The sequence below is a fragment of the Meles meles genome, chromosome 3 (genome assembly GCF_922984935.1).
Source record: "Meles meles chromosome 3, mMelMel3.1 paternal haplotype, whole genome shotgun sequence".
Taxonomy (NCBI): domain Eukaryota; kingdom Metazoa; phylum Chordata; class Mammalia; order Carnivora; family Mustelidae; genus Meles; species Meles meles.
Genome location: NC_060068.1, coordinates 64,791,413 through 64,809,708, shown reverse-complemented (window position 1 = coordinate 64,809,708; position 18,296 = coordinate 64,791,413). Strand labels below are relative to the sequence as shown.

The window sequence follows — 18,296 nt, the reverse complement described above, 5'->3', positions numbered from 1 at the left end:
TATTTTTCCAGTGTTAGTAGTGATAGGGGAACCGAAGATGATACTCCAAAATGTGCCACCTTGGCATGTGGATTAATTTGAGCTAAAGTCAGTTGAAGACCGATAGACTTCAGGAAGAGTGAAAATTTTTCCTCCCCTACAGTTGACCACAGAGAGAGTAATTTTACTGCTTCCTCTGGGACTGTTCATGCTGAGATCCTGGGACCATTGACAGAAAGCCAGCAGAAGGTAAGAATTCTTACCATGTCAGTGTCCCAGATCTCTGCCTATGTGGTCCCGTGGAAACAAGAATGGTGAGAGTCCTCTTTCCTTTTCTAAATACAGATTAGCAGGAGGAAGTATTTGTGAAACTAGTTCCTTTTGTATAGTGACTCTGTTCAAGGTTTGTTATGCGTAGTCTTGATTTTTTTTTTTTTTACTATTTTATTTATTTGACAGAGAGAAATCACAACTAGGCAGAGAGGCAGGCAAAGAGAGAGGAGGAAGCAGGCTCTCTGCTCTGCAGGGAGCCTGCAGAGAGAGCAGAGAGCCCCATGTGGGGCTCGATCCCAGGACTCTGGGATCATGACCTGAACCGAAGGCAGAGGCTTTAACCCACTGAGCCACCCAGGCACCCGAGTAGTCTTGATTTTTATTGATCGTTTTCCTCCCAGAGATGGTCACTGTTTTTCTTTGTCTTTCTGCTGTGTTTTTGGTTATAAGGAGGAAAACCATAGGGTATAACACAAGCATAAACCCCATAAACCTACTTTTTTGAAACACTGGCCCCACAGACTGGTGAGTTCATGGTTCTCATCAAACAGGTGTATGTTTAGACAAACTTTGTTGTGCATCAACATGCACATAAGGTAAAGTCAATGCAAAATTGGGGGCACAGGTCAAGCATTTAAAGGCTATTAGAGTTCCCACTGCCTAACTCAGGACTCCCATATTAGGATAAATTGCCCTAGAGCAGGTTAGATTGAAACTAGGTCACCCACCAACCTCAAGGCAATTTCTGTGCCATGAGATACTTGGTAAAAAACGTGCAATTCCCCAAAATGAACATCCTACAAAGTATTACTCTGGCTCTGAGAGACCCAAGTGTCAGTTAGTGTACATGTAAGAGAAACTGGATGAGGTTTTCCTTTTGTCTTGTTTTATGTCCTGAGAGCTTGACTCGTGAGAATATTCTTCCATCGTTTCTGCCAGCTGGAAGGTGCACATACCAGCGTGCCAATTGGTGGCCAGTTGAATAGACTAGGGTTCCAAGACATGAAGTCATAAGTAGCACTCCCTTTGTTTGACTGTGCAAGCTGTGAGGAGAGTTTGTCATGAGAGGCCCTAGTCCAGAAGAGGCCTTAGTCATCTCAACCTGTGTTGTTTTAGTACTGCTAGAAAAGTCCCATTCCAGTAGTGTCTGCCCATTTTCACAGATTAGCATGTCTGTGACTGGAGACACTTTTTTCACTATATCTTTTTTACTCTTAACAACCAAGGTAGACTCTTTGAATGATCTTCTTGGATCATAGGGGCTGCATCTTCTGTACCTTGCCTCTTGTGTCCATGGTAAAGATTGATTCCTTTTTTTTTTTTAATGATTTTATGTATTTATTGGACAGAGAGATCACAAGTAGGCAGAGAAGCAGGCAGAGAGAGGGAGAAGCGGGCTCCCTGCTGAGCAGAGAGCCCAACAAGGGGCTTGATCCCAGGACCCTGAGATTATGACCTGAGCCGAAGGCAGAGGCCAACCCACTGAGCCACCCAGGTGCCCTGTAAAGATTGATTCTAAGCATGGAAAGTTGCTTCTGGATCTTTCCACAAAAAGGTTTACTGGTTTGAATTGCTATTAAGATTAGTATAAGATCCCTCATGTCAATGGACAGGCAATAGGTCCTTTATAATACAAAAATATACAATTGGTTATATATAAAAGGAAAAATTTTAGAGAGCTTTTGTCTCAAACAGTCATCTTATTGGTACTGTGGAAAGACCAGATTTAAAAAGAGAGACCCACAAGAATATAAAAGCTAACCTTAGGGACTCCCTTAATAAGATTAAAGAAGAGAAATTAGGGGCGCCTGGGTGGCTCAGTGGGTTAAAGCCTCTGCCTTCAGCTCAGGTCATGATCCCAGGGTCCTGGGATCAAGCCCCACATCGGGCTCTCTGCTCAGCAGGGAGCCTGCTTCCTCCTCTCCCTCCCTGCCTGCCTCTCTGACTAGTTGCAATCTCTATCAAATAAATAAATAAAATCTTTAAAAAAAAAAAAAAAAGGAAATTAGAACAAAAATTTAAGTCCACATCCTGTATAAATTTCCCATCTTAAATTCCAGCCCCATCTCCTCAGCAGATTTAACTTCCCAAATTGCCCTGTCTTCCCCCCAAATGCCTTAAACACCCAGGTACCTGCATTTCCTTCTACTAAAAGATTTACCTACAACTTTCCAGCCTCATCTGCAAGCTCAGAGTGTACTGGTTACTAGTGTAAATGCTGAAGGCTAGGAAGTAAATTTAAGCAGAAGCACCTGTAATGAGCAGTAGGCCTCTTTTGCAATTTCTTAAAATTCCTCTTGCTTCACAGGGGGTCTGTAATCAGCCCCTGCTAGCTTCAGGCCTTCCTGTGCAGTGTCCCTTGAGGATGTTTGTGACCCATGAACACCAGTAAATCTTACGTACTAAAGCCCTCTTACATCTATTTTCAGAAGACCTACCAAATTTAGTGAACAGAAATTTTAGTGGCCATTCACAACTCCACTATGGGGGACTTTGATTAGCTGCAAAAGAGTATTCTCCAGACCCTAGTTGTGCTGTAGTTAACTGACAAGCCAGATGGATCCCTTAGGAAAAATCCATCTCTCTGAGGAAACAGCACCAGAGTATCTCTTAGACCCTCCTACATATGATCAGCTGACGGCCTAAACGCTAATCTTCAGGGTCTCATAGAAGCAACAATGGAGGCTTTTCCCCCTAAGATGAATTGGTCCAAGGTTGGATTGTACAATCAGAAGGCCTTTGAGTTTTAAAACATTACAGAAAATTTACCAAGGGTATATTGCACTAAACCCTAAAACTGTAGATACAGAAATCCTTAGGTTTCTATCTTAGTTGGAAATCTTTTCCATGATATCTTACAGATCTTTGCAAAACCAGAAATGAAGCCCTAGAAACAATTACCATCCCCCAGATCTTCCCTATAAATCTTAAAATGCTGGTAGATACGGTAAAAGATTGGAACATTGAAAATAGAATTGTCCTGCCCTTAAGAAAAGGAAAGAAAAATTTGAATAGCAGTCACCCTACGTTCCTGACAAATCATAGGCACATATGCCCCAAATCTCCATTCTGGAGAAAACTTGGATACTTGGTGTGTTTGCAATGTAAATTTTCAACAGCCACATACTCTAAGACCTAAGATCCATTCTTTGAAATACAAACTTTAGGGAGAAGTTCTTTTTATCTGAAGGAGTAAGCAAAAGAACTATTTGGAAATAAAGCTAATAAAAAATCTTAAATTTCATCTCCATAAATGCTGAAGAGCTTTAGTCATCTGAGCAGGTGAATTTAACTTATTCCAACTGTCAAAACAAAATTTGGGTCCAACTGCTCTTTTATAAACTAGTGAGTTTTACATTATCATGCCTATCTCATGACTAAAAATTTAGAACAGAACCTGTGAAGGCTGTCTGCAGGTGTGTGGGGGTGGAGGTGGGGCGGCAGGTAGATATATAATATTATTCTACCTCTGGATAGTATTGCTAAAATTACAAAAAGAACTCTACATTAAATAATCTTAAAATTCTCAGAAATACATCAGAGTAACGCAAATGCCTTTAAGGTCCACATAATCTGGGAAAGTATTTAGTACTAAAGCTAGTTTAAGATCACTGGTTTAATTACAATAAACATGTCTTTAAAATTGCCAACATTGGGGCGCCTGGGTGGCTCAGTGGGTTAAAGCCTCTGCCTTTTGCTCAGGTCATGATCCCAGGGTCTTGGGATCGAGCCCCGCATCGGGCTCTCTGCTTGGCAGGGAGCCTGCTTCCTCCTCTCTCTCTCTCTACCTGCCTCTCTCCCTACTTGTGATCTCTATCTGTCAAATAAATAAAATCTTAAAAAAAAAAAAAAAAATTGCCAACATTGAATATAATGAAGACATATAATTTTTACTCTACTTTATTAGAGTGACTTTATTAGTTAAATAAGTTCACATCTTTTAAAAAAAGTTGTGAGCAAGAAACAGGTTGGGATGATGCTTGGCTTTGTCTAATGTCTTACCGACATTTTCATGGGTAATCTAAACATAATTGTAGGGAGCAAGTGATTTAGGCAGATGTAAATGGGATAAGAGTTTTTAGGTGAGTTTTTTCTACAGTAGTTTTGTTTTATGTTATGTGTAATTGAATAGCTTTTCCAAATCTCTTTGGTAACTTCTTAAACCCTTAGAGTTTTGCTAAGTCAAGTTAAATGATAGAAATTCATTGAATACCTAGATCATTTCTAAATTGATGAAATAGTGAAACATAAGTTACTGTTTAAAGGTTTTTCCACTTCTGGTTTCCTTTTACAGAGGAACTAAAGATATTTGGTGTGTTAGTGAACTTGTCTTTTGTCTCTTTGACACATTTACTAAGAGGAACAGTATACTTCCAGAGATTGTAGAATGTATTCAAAATTTGTTGGTAATACCGCAATTGTCTACTTCCTAATTTTTACTAGAAATTAAATATTCTGAGAGTCAAGAATTATAATTAATATATGTAATTAAAAACTATTGGAAATAATAGGGGAAATAACTGCATGCAAGGAAAGTAAGTTGAATTTTTTACTAAAAGAAGGTAAGAGGTATGGAGATGTGTTTTTGGTAAGAAACAAATAGTTTTGTCTTGATTGTTTCATAATGTGAAGGAGAAAGAATTTTACCTGTGTGCTCAAATTGGCTAAAATTAAATGTATTCATTGTAATTTTTAAAAATAATCTTTTTTTTTTTTAAGATTTTATTTATTTATTTGACAGAGAGAGATCACAAGTAGGCAGAGAGGCAGGCAGAGAGAGAGGGGGAAACAGGCTCACTGCTGAGCAGAGAGCCCGATGTGGGGCTCGATCCCAGGACCCTGCGATCATGACCTGAGCTGAAGATAGAGGCTTAACCCACTGAGCCACCCAGGTGCCCCTTAAATAATCTTTGATATCAATAATGTTCTTTATCTTTAAGTAATACTAAAAGTAGTCTTAAATCTGCTAAAAGGACAAAGTTTTCATGGAAGATCGTTTGCTTTTGATAATGTAAAAGGTTTTTCTTCACCTTTAAAATAATCTGCCTAGAAAACAAAGATTGACTGTATTATCAAAATAATTTCTTATGCTGTCTTTGTCAAGTCTTTGATTATGTAAGAAAATAGTCTTCTCTTAAGAGCTAAGGTTTTGTTTTGTTTTTTCCCCAGCTAAATTTCTATATTTGAATACAAAGTTTTTGTGACTTTTGTGAAATTATTTCACAGTGGCTTATGATCCTGTTTGACCAAGTGTGGTAAAATCTTTTGCTATTCTTGACAAACTTCCCCAAATCAAATTCTAAATGAAGTCTTTTTTTACTTTGAATTAAATTTGGGATTTTGCAGAGGATGTCTGGAATATTATAAAAGATCTGTTCTTTCTCCTTATCAAATGAGCGATTTTAAACTAATTAGGTTTAAATCACATGGGGAAATATTGTCAAATAAGAAGTAATACCTAAGCCTTCTTTATGTTGTATTTATATAGGTGTATGTAAGTGTTCCAAAAATAATAGAAAATTCCCAGATATCTGATATGCCCTGGTATATGTTATCACTTGTAATTCTAGCTATCATTTTCCCGAGTATGCCACAGAAGTAACAAAATTTTCTTGTTAGTTGTAATGAACTCTTAACAGACCCTTAACCACAGCCATTTTTAAGTCTGTTGTTTACAGAGTGTTATTGCTCTTCTCTGTTGCCTTTGCGAATACATTTCATCCTCCGAGAGATTCATGGGAAGGACCCTGACAAATACTCTAGAATACATGTTTCTGATCATTTTAAGCTCATAACATTTAACTGAGTAAGAATTTGCACAACTCTGATGAAGAAACATAGCTTCATAAAACTGGAAAGATTAAGATCAACAAGAATTAATTTTATGAGACTGAATGAACTACTGAGAATGATAATTTTTATGACTTTGTTTGCAACATTGCTGGGTAAATGTTACGTTTTTCCACTTTTAAGGAAACTTTACAACAAATTGGTAAAGTATACTATCCTTTGTAAACAAAGATGAAGTGTGTGGGGGCACCTGGGTGGCTCAGGGTTAAGCCGCTGTCTTCAGCTCAGGTCATGATCTCAGGGTCCTGGGATCGAGCCCCACATCGGGCTCTCTGCTCAGCGGAGAGCCTGCTTCCTCCTCTCTCTCTGCCTGCCTCTCTGCTTGCTCGTGATCTCTCTCTCTCTCTCTCTCTGTCAAATAAATAAATAAATAAATCTTTAAAAAATAAAAAAAAAAAAAGATGAAGTGTGTGAAGGTAGATCCCTACCTGATCTCTCTGGAAGTCAGAAGCTTCTTAGCATTCTTGTTTTCATGGCAGTATAGCTATTTGCGTAAGTTCAATAAGAGTCTGTTCTCCTTAAAACAGGACACAATTGGAAACATTGATTGTATTGCCAAAACTTTGGCTGAAATGTCATATTTGAGAATGTACATAGAATCAGATATGACCAGACAGCTTTAAGGAACTAAAGCTGACTTCATGGAGCCATTAAATCCCCTTGGAAAAACAACCTGGTACCTTGCTTTCAGGGTTCCCAGCAGCCTTACCAGGTAAACAAGGTCCCTTGCTGGCAGGCTCAGATATCTGGATGTTTGGGAGACCTCAAGAAAAGAGGAGTTCATCCCCATCTGTAGATAAAACAGACAAAATCTGATGACAGGACCTTCGCTTGGCTTCCTATTCTCAAGATCTTCTGAAAATTCAGTCTGAGGGGTGCCTTTTTGGCTCAGTTGGTAGGTCATACAACTCTTGATCTAGGGGGTCATCTCTACTGGGTGTAGAGATTACGAAAAAAACACAAAACTTAAAAAAAAGTTTAAGATTCGTTATGAAAAGTTCCAACAAAGCAGATTTAGAAGAGCCTCTATGATCAGTAACTATTCTTGCTGCACTTACATAAATAATCAGGCCAAGTTTACTAAAACTGAACTTAATTTTGAAATGACTTAGTCTTACTGTGGTTGAAATTGATTAAATGGAGGGGACTGTAGAGAGAAAAATTGTTTCAGTACTATACACGTTTATGGATATCAAATTCTATTGCTGTTCATCGTCTTTCCGGTCTTGTTTTCTGCCCATAAACTGGACTAGATCCTGAATTCTTCTAGTGCCTCCAGTATTTGGCTATAACTGTTCAAACTGACACTTCTAAATTTTCTTCCGCCTTTCTGACTTGGAAACTCTGAGAACTGAAACTCCCCTCTTCCAGAAGCTGTGCAAGCAAAAGCTGGACAACTAGAGAAATTATCACAGCAGCTTATGCATGGACTGTCTTTATGCCTGTTGCTGTGTGGCCCCTCAGAAAACTCACCAGAGACAGTGAAACTGCAAACCATGAAAATCTTTCAGATTACCATTGCCTGCCCTTATTACATCTGAAGATGTTTTGAGCCAGCCATGTAGAAATCTTGACTGGCTGCCTTCAGAACGTAGAGATTTAGATTATAGTCTGCCCCAACCATTAGCATTTGCTATTCTTTTGCGTCCATAGAAATAACTCTTAGTAAATTCCTGATACTTTGTACAATGTAGACCTGACTTTGGGAGCCCACCAGCATCACTATGTCCTGAAAAGAGATACAACTCATTTAATTGAGCTGATGCTTTCTCAGGGCTAAGATACTGGTTCAATGAGATGGAGCAATCTACCAACTCAAATTCTATAATGTGAAACTTCTTGGGAAGTTCTAAAGGCAGAAATGAAGGGAAGCAGAATATGCCACCCCAGAATGTGCGACGTTAGCATGTGGGTTATTTTGATCTGAAGACAATCAAGGATCATAAGACTCAGGAAGGACTCTTCGTTACTCCCTAAACTGCCCAGAAGTATTTAAATAGAGAGACTGGTCCAGGAAGAGAGCCACCACCAGAGATAACTACAAAATGTATAAGATAGATGTGGTAAGCTAGGTCAAGTTTGGCAGAGCCTGTTTGTCCAGATTCCTCTCTGTGTTTCATTGTGTTTTACATAGCATGTCAAATACTTGTTAACCAAACATTTGCTTTTCTCATCTTCCTAAAAATTGCTTCCTTTCCTTTGAAGCCCCAGACCCCAACTCTCATTCTCCTTAACTCAGGAGGGCATATAAACTTCACTTACCTGTCTTTGAACCTTTCATGTCTATAAGGCTCCCATATGAAAGGAATTAAATTTGTTTTTCTCCTATTAATCTGTCTTATGTCAGTTTAATTAATAGACCAGCCAAAAGAACCTAGGAGAATAGAGGAAAAAATTTTTCTTCCCTATAGTAGTGAATCTGCTGTACTGTATAACATCACAACTTTTTTCTCCTGTTTTAGTTTTAGCTCTTGTAGTGTCTTGTTGATTGGTCTTATTTATTCTTTATAGTCCACTTTATCATCCATTCTGTTACTTATGCAGAGAGTATCAATGGAGAATTCATTAACAGTAAATAGATTATTTTACGTGACAAATAGTCATTCCAGTTTTTCATTACTTTCAGTTCTTTGGTATATGCGTCTCCATGTTATGGGAGAACTTGAGGTTTTTGGCAGAAGAGATTTAGGCTCTTGGTGTTTTTTGGGTTTTGTTATTTAAAATTTTAGTTCCCTCCCCTTAATTCCTGTAGTAGAGTGGGTACAAACTTCTAAGGAAGTCCTTATACATTCTCTTGTCTTAAATTTTCCTTTCCTGTACATTTATTTCTCCTCTGCAGTGATAGGATTCACGGATGTTGTCAGGGGAAAGGGTCTAATTTCTTTCTTCCTGTCAGCTCAGATTAAATAACATATGTGTCCATTAAAAAAACTAAGTACTTGTTGGTCAAAGGCACAACGCTTTGTGGGAAAAGATCTTTAACATTAATCAGAAAATACAGTAATACACAGACCTGTACCCCTGGGGCTAATAATGTATTATATGTTAATTAAAAAAATAAAATTTAAAAAATTAAAATTAAAAAAGATACAGTAATAAAAATCCCATACCTATCTATTCATGTATTATCTATCGATTCATGTGTGTATATATCTAATTTCAAGATTTCTATTTAAAATAATAAAAAGAAATGATTGTTTCAAATATGAGAATATGTGCCATAAATTTTTTTTTTTTCTTGAAAGGCAGGGAATAGGAGTATTAACCCTTATGGGGGTTGAAAATTATGGGGCTGAATCCTACTGGTGTGAGAATCATCATTTGAATGAATAAAAACCCATGCAGAAAATATTCTATAGACAGAACTTTTATAGGGTATAGCGGTGACTATATTTACTTCTCTTGTTTTGTCCAGACTTTTCTTCACAGGAATTAGAGATTTTCATTTGTTCCTTTTCCTCCTCCTGGCTTCAAATGTTTGTTGCAGAGGCAGCCTTTAAAAAGTTGTGTTTACAGAGTTCCATCAATGTTTCTTCTGAGCCACTCTCTCTTCAGAAAATGGTAAGACCACTCTATTCTTCTAATTGCCAAGAAGTGAATTCATAAATTCAAGTTTCAAATGTGTTTTGTGATTTCTAATAATTGGACAGAAATTGTTAACCTTAAATCTTTCAAATTTATGTAAATCTTCGTAATCTTTCAAATCTATGTAAGAGTGGTTATTTTTCAACACCCAAAATGAAGTGTAATTAGTGATAGAAATTTTAATTACTTGAGAGTAATTAAAGCTTGATATCAGAAAAACAATGCAGAAACTTTGTTTCCTAATCATTTGCCGTAGCAAATAAGATAATGATTTTGAAAAGATCGAGATCCAGAAAATTTTTATGTAGTATTTAATGGTATTTAAAAAGCAAAATTTATAAATGATGCCAAAGATTATTTGTTTTTATCTTATATATACACATATGTAAACTGCATGTGACTCAGAGTTTTCCAGTTTTATCTTGGCCATCTTTGATTACTATCTACTGTCTTCAGTTTCTTCAACACATGAGAAATATGCTTGTTTATTAGTTGCATTGGGCAAATACTATTTTGCAGCAATCTTTTGTCCTTAACAACTTTTGCTCTTCTTAGTCCACTCATTCCAGACTTGTTTTCTGTTGAAGGAAGGCATTACCAAAATGGAAATACAAAATATAGGTTGCACATAAATCATAAATATTTAAAATATGCAAACAAACCATAACAAGTTGGGCATTAGACTAATCCAAATGAGAACTTTGCTGAAAGAGTATCAAAAGTGAATTTGAAAAAACAATTATTTTCAAGAAATTTTTCTTTTTGTATCTGTCATGTTAACGACCTGGAACTAGAAAAACTTTCTTATTATTCTAGCATGTTCAAATGAGAAAGGATAACAATGACAGTGATAAAACCAAGAAAATGTAGCTGATTGTAATGGTGAAATGAATCAGGTAATTTCTTTTGACGCTTTCCAGGTCTTTATAGTTGAGAAAGCAATATAATACTATTTTGCAACAGGTATATTCCTATTTGCCAGCTTTGGGGAAGACTGGTGTGCATGGGACTGGAAAGATGCAGATACCAAAAAAAATAGGACAGCGGCCTTGCCTTGAATCTCAGAGAGCCTTATTAATGCTGAACGGTGTGAAACAGAAACAAGTTGAAGGACTGCCAGAGTTACCGTAAGTGATGCTTATATATCAACTTTTTTTTAAAAGTACAGCCCTTTTTTGGAGACATTCCTTAAACTTTATACTTATATTGTCTGAATTATACTGAGTAGCAAAAAACTGAGTTTGAGACTTATAAAAAAAATACATATGATCAATATTATTGCTTTAATTCAAGGTACCTGTTTTCTTTGTGTTAAGATCAAGTGCTTTCCAAAAGAAATACAACTGTTTTGCAGATTCTTTCACACTCTTTTTGCCTGTGTTTTAAATCACTATTTGTGTATAATAAAGATTGGATTTCAGAATGCATACGCATGTAAGATACTCTGAATTGTTGCAGTAGCTTCCCCCACATGCAAAACCTTCTCTAAAAGTATGCTGTAAAAAATTCAGAAAACCTTAAAATGTTTTTAGGAAGAATACGATCAGAATATGAAAATAAGAATGGGGAGCAGGAGCCTGCATTTGGAGCTTAGCATTTTGCTTTTTTATCTTTGCCAAATGTAGTTTACTTGGGCTCTTCCTCTACATGACATTCCATATTCATAAACTTTTCAGTGAGCAATTGGGGGTACAAGGTTAATAAAAATGAAAGCATAAAAATTTGTTTCAGCACATTTGGGATAAATATAAAAAGCAAGCAATAAAGATTTGAGTGAGTAACGGGGTTTAAATGAACAGGAGGCTAGATTTTAAAAAGTACTCACTATGTAATGTACACTGCCATGCCTTGGTGAAAAACAAGCTTTCATTTTTTTCTTATTTTCAGAGAGCTGAACCTTGCTAAATGTTCATCGTTAAAAAGATTGAAAAAGAAGTCAGAAGGAGAATTGTCATGTTCCAAGGAGAATTGCCCCTCTTTAGTTACAAAGATGAATTTTCACAAGACTAATCTAAAAGGTATTGCAAGTATCTAAGTTAATTTATGCTAAGAACTTCTCATGGTTGTAGGCAGTATTTGCAAGTTTTACACACTGGCCCCAATGAATCTTTGAACTTGACTAGTTCCAGAAAATACCTTCTTTGATGGAATATTATTTTTTTTGAACTGTCATGTATGCAGAGAATATGATTATTTAATATTCAGTATAATAGAATATTTCCCCCGTCCTTTATCCCCCTCCTCTCCAGATATTAGCTCATATTGAGCTCATTCCAGACTTGCCCGCCTTACTTTTCTATTCCACCTCAACCTGTGCAGCTTGGGATTAGAGTCTTTTGATTTGAAAGTATAATTCAGTCTTCATCTCTTTCAGTCCTAGACATTTTGTGAACAAAGAATGAGGAGTAGGCTATGTTACATAGCTGTGTTAAGCATATGGACTCTTTTCTCCCAGGCATTGAGCCCAGACTATGAAATGTGTTTGGCTTTTGGTTCTAACTATACTGGAACCTAAGTACCTAAAGGATGGAGTAACAAGAATAGTGCAGTAATAATTCACGTCGGCGCCTTTTTTGTTTCATAACCTCTTAATTCACAAATATAAGTTACCTTCCACAAGTCTATACCCGACCAAAGAAAGTTGCTGAGTCTCTTGTTAATGAGCTGTATTGCACTTTTAATACAAAAATTATCATTAGGACACCAATGTAAACAGAAGGAGTGAGGCTCTTATAATCTCTCCACATGATAAAAGTTCAAATTGCATTTGATGAATTCACAATAGCTGCCCATTTAGCTCAAAATGTGAAAAATGTATTAAAGTGGAACTCTGGTATTAACTACGCGAACAGTGTCCTTTTTCTTTGTTTATTGTGTCAGAAAGTAAAATGAATATGAATGACTTTAGTCTGAACAGCAGAGGGAACTGGGAGGGAGGAAGAGAACTGAGAAACAGTAGAGAAAAAACTTCAAAAGCCTTTCCCTGCATGTAAAAGAAATGTTTTGGTAGAAGTTACAAAGATAATCTATAAAATTGAACACTGTAAAAATGTGCTACTTAGTATGTGATAGCAAGAAAGGGTTTGATTCAGTATTTCATTTGTTTTCTAAGCAATTGCTTATTGTAAGGTTTTTTTTTAATTCCTTTTACATCAAATTATCACTTACATCTTATTAATCTTGGTTACAACAGAGATGGATATAGACCCTTTTAGCCAACAGGCACTAATTGCATCCCTCCTAGAAAAAACTTTACCATTTCATTTGTCACTCTTATTCAGCTTTAAATGGTACTACATTTTTCCCCGTGTGTGTGTGTGTGTGTGTGTGTGTGTGTGTTTATATTAAGATTCCCCCATTTCTCCTTCTCTGTGCTGCTGTAGCCAAGCCAGACAGCCTATTGAGAAGCAGCAAACCATCTGTTAATGGATTTGAAGTTCTGAATTATACTTGAGTGTGTAGAGGCACTCGTGCTTAGCCAGAAACATTCATTTGAATTAAGCTATAAATGCTGTATAAAAAAGAGCCATACATTTAACGTAGGTTCATGAATAAATTTGAGAGGGCAATTGCACTCTAAACTTTTATTGCTGCAGAACCCAGTATTTTTGGTGTTCTCTGATCATTTGGGGCTTTTATAGCGGGATTGAAGCTTTAAACCTTGAACTAGGGGGAGACAATGCCTGTATTAAACCTTTTGCAGTAGAATTTCATTGCTGAATTGCTGATAGAACAGAAGCTCTATGGATTGGTAGGTATCCCTCCCCCTCTTTTTTTTTTTTTTTTTTTTTTTAATGCAAGAGATGTTTAAACCAGTCAAAAGGAAAACTCAATAAATAATTTTCTGGCATGTGGCCAGATCTCCTAGTTCATGCCCTTTGATTATTTTCTTTAGTTGATATCTTGTCTTCTCTGGAATAATCTATTAATTTTTTATGGCAGGAGAAACAGCCCTCCATAGAGCTTGCATAAATAACCAAGTGGAGAAATTGATTCTTCTTCTCTCTTTGCCAGGAATAGACATCAATGTTAAAGGTAAGTTCTGTATTTTTGTAGTCTGATCCAGTGTCTTAGTGTTTGTGGTATTAGTGTTATGTCAACATGAAGAAAAATCATTTAAGTATATTTACCTAACATATCTTTAAAATATTAGCAGTTACAAAACCAGGAAATCATCATATATTGATTTGTAACTAATAGCACAAAAACATTTGTTGTCCATATTTTGATCTCAAAATCATTATTTTAAAATTTTCTTACAATTAGAAATATGATCTTAGGCATTTTTATCAGAACATGCTATTTCTATATGAAGCACCTAGAAAGTCACACCGATAAAGGAAGTAGAATATCAATACTTTACTGCCGAAGTCCTACTTTTGCTATTTTAAAACTTGTCTTGATTTCTAATTTAGACAATGCTGGCTGGACGCCTTTGCATGAAGCCTGTAACTATGGCAACACAGTGTGTGTCCAGGAAATTTTGCAACGTTGTCCAGAGGTAGATCTGCTCACTCAAGTGGACGGGGTGACTCCTTTGCATGATGCACTGTCAAACGGACATGTAGAAATTGGCAAGCTGCTACTACAGCGTGGGGGTGAGTGCATTTATGCTAAACGGGTTTTGATAAATTATCCAGTTTTTTGATGAATTCCCTCAGAGGTAGATAGCATTTTATGTTTAAGGTCTGTAAGGAAAAACGCCCTTATTTTATATTAGTGAAAAAGATTAAAAAGTCTCCTAGAATGAAAGCATTGTATTTAATAGGGATACCTTTCCATAATATGTAAATATTTATTTATTCATTTTTATTAATTACAAAGCCTATTTAGGTTTGTGTATGAGAGTGTATTTTGAATTGAGTGGGTTGGTTTTAAATATTAATCCTCTTACTTAAAGTGTGTAATGTCTTTGTGAACCAGCCATTTCTGAAAGCTTATTAATAAATGAATGTAAGTGTTCCATTGTGGTTACTTGGGTTTTCCATTCTTGTTTCATTTCTTGTATGTAACTGTTAACTCGATTAATCTTTTTTTTTTAATGAGTCATTTCTTTACAGACTACGAAACGAAAGATATCCTAGAATATCTCCATTCACATTTTACAGTAAATTAAGTTATCGTGGAAAGGTTTTTTTCAAATGGTGGTAACTGTTGTGCAGGGGTTTTGTGACGGAGATAACTTGAACTTAATATTTATCTGCTGCTTTTTCTGATTTTTGATCTCTTTATTTCAGAAAGCACTCCCACTCCCCTCTTAGTCACATTCTTCTTACATGTGAACTGAATAATATAAATTTTATGTTAAATTTTGCTGATAACTGATTTGTGTTTTAGAAGAGAAACAAAGGAAAAGTGATGACTGGTTTATAATGCAGAAATAAAAATTTGTGTATATTTCCTGTTACTTTTATTTGTCTTGATTTTAACTGGAAATTTAAAATTATTTTCTCCTGTAATTAAAGCTGTTTCATTCTGCATGAAAATAAAATGCAAATTTTCTTTAGCCCTCCCCCTCCCCCCCCATGTATATACATATGTGAAAGGTTGTATACTTGGTAGCAGAAGCATTTTGGTTATTTATAGTCTTCTCCTGCCCCCTAAAGGCCTTAGTGTGTCTGTTTTACTGACACCATTTCATAATCAATATATTTTTCAGTTCTTCTACTTTTTTTGTATTATATGTTTACTAAACCATAATGTTCTGTCTCCTGTAAGTGTTTTATTTTTCTACTCAGTCATGTAGTGACATTTGAAGCCTATATTTGGCCTTGCTTCAAATGATCTAAGCAGTATAAGAGCCATTGCTGTATTAAGTCCAACTCTTTAGAGAGTGGGATTATACTGACCAAAGTGAATTTTTCCAGGGCTCTTGTTGAAGAATAGTACATGGGTGAGTTCATTGTCGTAAAAGAAGAAACCTCCTTGCAGTTGAATTTACTGAGGTCCTTTGGCAACTATACAGCTTAAGCTTTGCCTTAGTTAAATTCCGTTTGGACCTTTGAAATCGTTTAACATTTAACAGCATCATTATAGTAACTACATCATTCTTCTTTGTGAGTTACTCAGTCTTGAAAGAAGTGATTTTGGAAGGTTATTTATGTCTCTAAAACTTTTGTTTACTTTCGGTATCTTGTCCATAATTTGGTTTTTTGTTTGTTTGTTTGTTTGTCTCTCTGTTTTTGTAAGAAGAGTCACTTGGTACAACTTTTTGAAATATAATGAAAAGAGACCTAGTTTTAGAATTTTATTTTTTCCCATAAAATTAAATTACATATTATCAGTGGTTGACCTTTTATATTAAACACATTTTATAAACTAGGCTATTACATATGTTGCATCAGCTTCATCATTAGGAATTTTTGCAGCTATGATGTGTTTTCGGACAGTATCTCTTATGTTGTATAGTAGGATCTTCTGATTATGTCTTCTAGTACAAAAAATCTTATATCTTTTATAACATTTTTATGGCAGAGTACATAAATAATGACAAGACTTGACAGACAGAGGGGTTAAAAGTACTCAGTGCTATGTGACCAAATACTGAGTCGTTGTTTTGCCCCTCCCATATTATCCTTTACTACCTAGGGGATAGACTCTTCAGTGTTTGCTATGTATATAAATTAGGTTTAGCTAGGACAGAAAGATGAAATCTAACTTTTGACTCAGAGCAGTTAACATTTAATTTTTTGTAAATCAGTTACATATACTAAAAATTGAACATAAGTGAAAGTTAATGAAAAGTGTGATCTGTGTCTGTGCATGGTTTTATACTCTGTTCTTTTGCAGTCACCTGTTAGCGATGGAAGTAGGTAGTACTTCTTTCCCCTTGGCGAAATTATAAGATACATTTAAGACTCGTATACATATTGAGGAAGAACATATTTTGTTAATATCTTCTGGGAACACTGAAATTCTTATCTCAACATGACAATTTATGAAGTTTGATATGCTTTTTAAAAATTTGTAATTACAATATTTATTGAACTAAGGCATGTGTTTTTAGGCAAACCTAGTTAGGCACTGACTAGAATTCTGGGTTTTTTTAGTGTGCCTTTATTAGGCAGTCAATATGTATGGTCAGTTAATTTTGTCAACATGAATTTGTACAAAATATGATTGTAAACAGAGACCTGGGTGCTTTGGAGAAATAGAGAAAGCAACTGATCAGCTGCCAAAATAAAAATGTTTTGACGTTGTGCATTTTCTTTTTCACAGGCCCAGTGCTTTTACAGCAGAGGAACTCTAAGGGAGAATTGCCCTTGGATTATGTGGTATCATCTCAAATCAAGGAAGAACTATTTGCTATTACAAAAATAGAAGATACAGTGGAGAACTTTCATGCCCAAGCAGAGAAACATTTTTACCACCAGCAACTTGAATTTGGCTCGTTTTTACTTAGTAGGATGTTGCTAAATTTTTGTTCAATTTTTGATTTATCTTCGGAGTTCCTCTTAGCTTTCAAAGGGTTAACTCACCTAAATGAGCTGCTTGTGGCTTGTAAGAATTATAAAGAAACCACCAGTGCTCATACTGACTGGTTATTGGATCTGTATGCCAGAAATATAAAGACGTTGCAGACGCTCCCAAATATTCTGAAGGAACTGCCTGAGAATTTAAAAGTGTGTCCTGGAGTGCACACTGAGGCCTTATTGGTGACATTGGAAATGATGTGCCGTTCAGTCACAGAGTTTTCATGATGGTGCCAAAAAACATGAGTCAACTTTCTAACATACTTAGCTTGCTTTGTCTTTTCTTATATACTCCATAGCTTATTAACAAATATTAATTTGATTTATTTATTGACAGAATTTGTAGCTTTGCTAACTTTCAAAAGCACTTAAAGAACTTCTGCAAATCTATAATGTAGGCTTCTGTCTTTTTCCATGTTGTAGAATTTGACTCAAAAGTAAAAAGTTTCATTTGGTATACACTGCTTTCCTTAATCTTTATTATTTCTTGATCTGAAAGTGATATTTATTTATATTGTACATGTACAACATTTTAATTTAAATATTTTTGAAATCAAAATGTTCTGTCCTCTCTTCTAGGGATTTAAGGTCTTAGAATCATGGCAAGGATATTAATGCAAACTAAAAGCATTTAGCTCCCTGTTTATTCTCTGTAGGCTGTTGGACTAAAATACTCATTTTAGTTTTGTGTGTTTGTAAAATAAACATTTCTAAAATTTACAATATTAACACTCTCTTGGTTTTTAATTGCACTGAATGTGCCAAGTTTGACAGTTTGATCCCTTGATCTACTTTATTTTAACAGTTCATGTACAAAGTTTATTTCTACTCCATGTAACCACTGTTCTGTAAGCAAAAACATACTGCTACATAGTAAGTTTTGCCAAATATTAAGATTATAAGTGGTAACTAAGTAATAGATTTGAGATTATCTAAAATCTTAATGTGTGGTATGAATTTACGTTTCAATTTGCAGGTTTTTTCCCTAACAGCAGTTTATAGTAAAACTAAAAGAAAGGGTATGGATAATAACCACTTTTGAAATTAGAGTTGCTTTCCTAGTGGGAATAAGTTACATTGTGGTACAGCTGGGAAAGAATCATTAAAACTTCCATTTAGCTTTTATATAACTAGAGT

At 35.6% G+C, this 18,296-nt stretch overlaps 1 protein-coding gene across 3 annotated transcripts in view; it reads left to right on the top strand.

Moving 5' to 3' along the window:
* The window catches only part of SLF1 (SMC5-SMC6 complex localization factor 1), an 83,764-nt gene extending 65,837 nt beyond the window's left edge, over window positions 1-17,927 (top strand). For all 3 annotated transcript variants that reach the window (XM_045998897.1, XM_045998898.1, XM_045998896.1), the window contains 6 exons: window positions 9,518-9,663; window positions 10,651-10,814; window positions 11,575-11,705; window positions 13,630-13,722; window positions 14,103-14,285; window positions 16,906-17,927. In XM_045998897.1, coding sequence (XP_045854853.1) covers window positions 9,518-9,663; window positions 10,651-10,814; window positions 11,575-11,705; window positions 13,630-13,722; window positions 14,103-14,285; window positions 16,906-17,387 — 1,199 coding nt within the window. In that variant the 3' untranslated portion in view covers window positions 17,388-17,927. The remainder of the gene's footprint in view (window positions 1-9,517; window positions 9,664-10,650; window positions 10,815-11,574; window positions 11,706-13,629; window positions 13,723-14,102; window positions 14,286-16,905) is intronic.
* The last annotated feature ends 369 nt before the right edge of the window (window positions 17,928-18,296 follow it).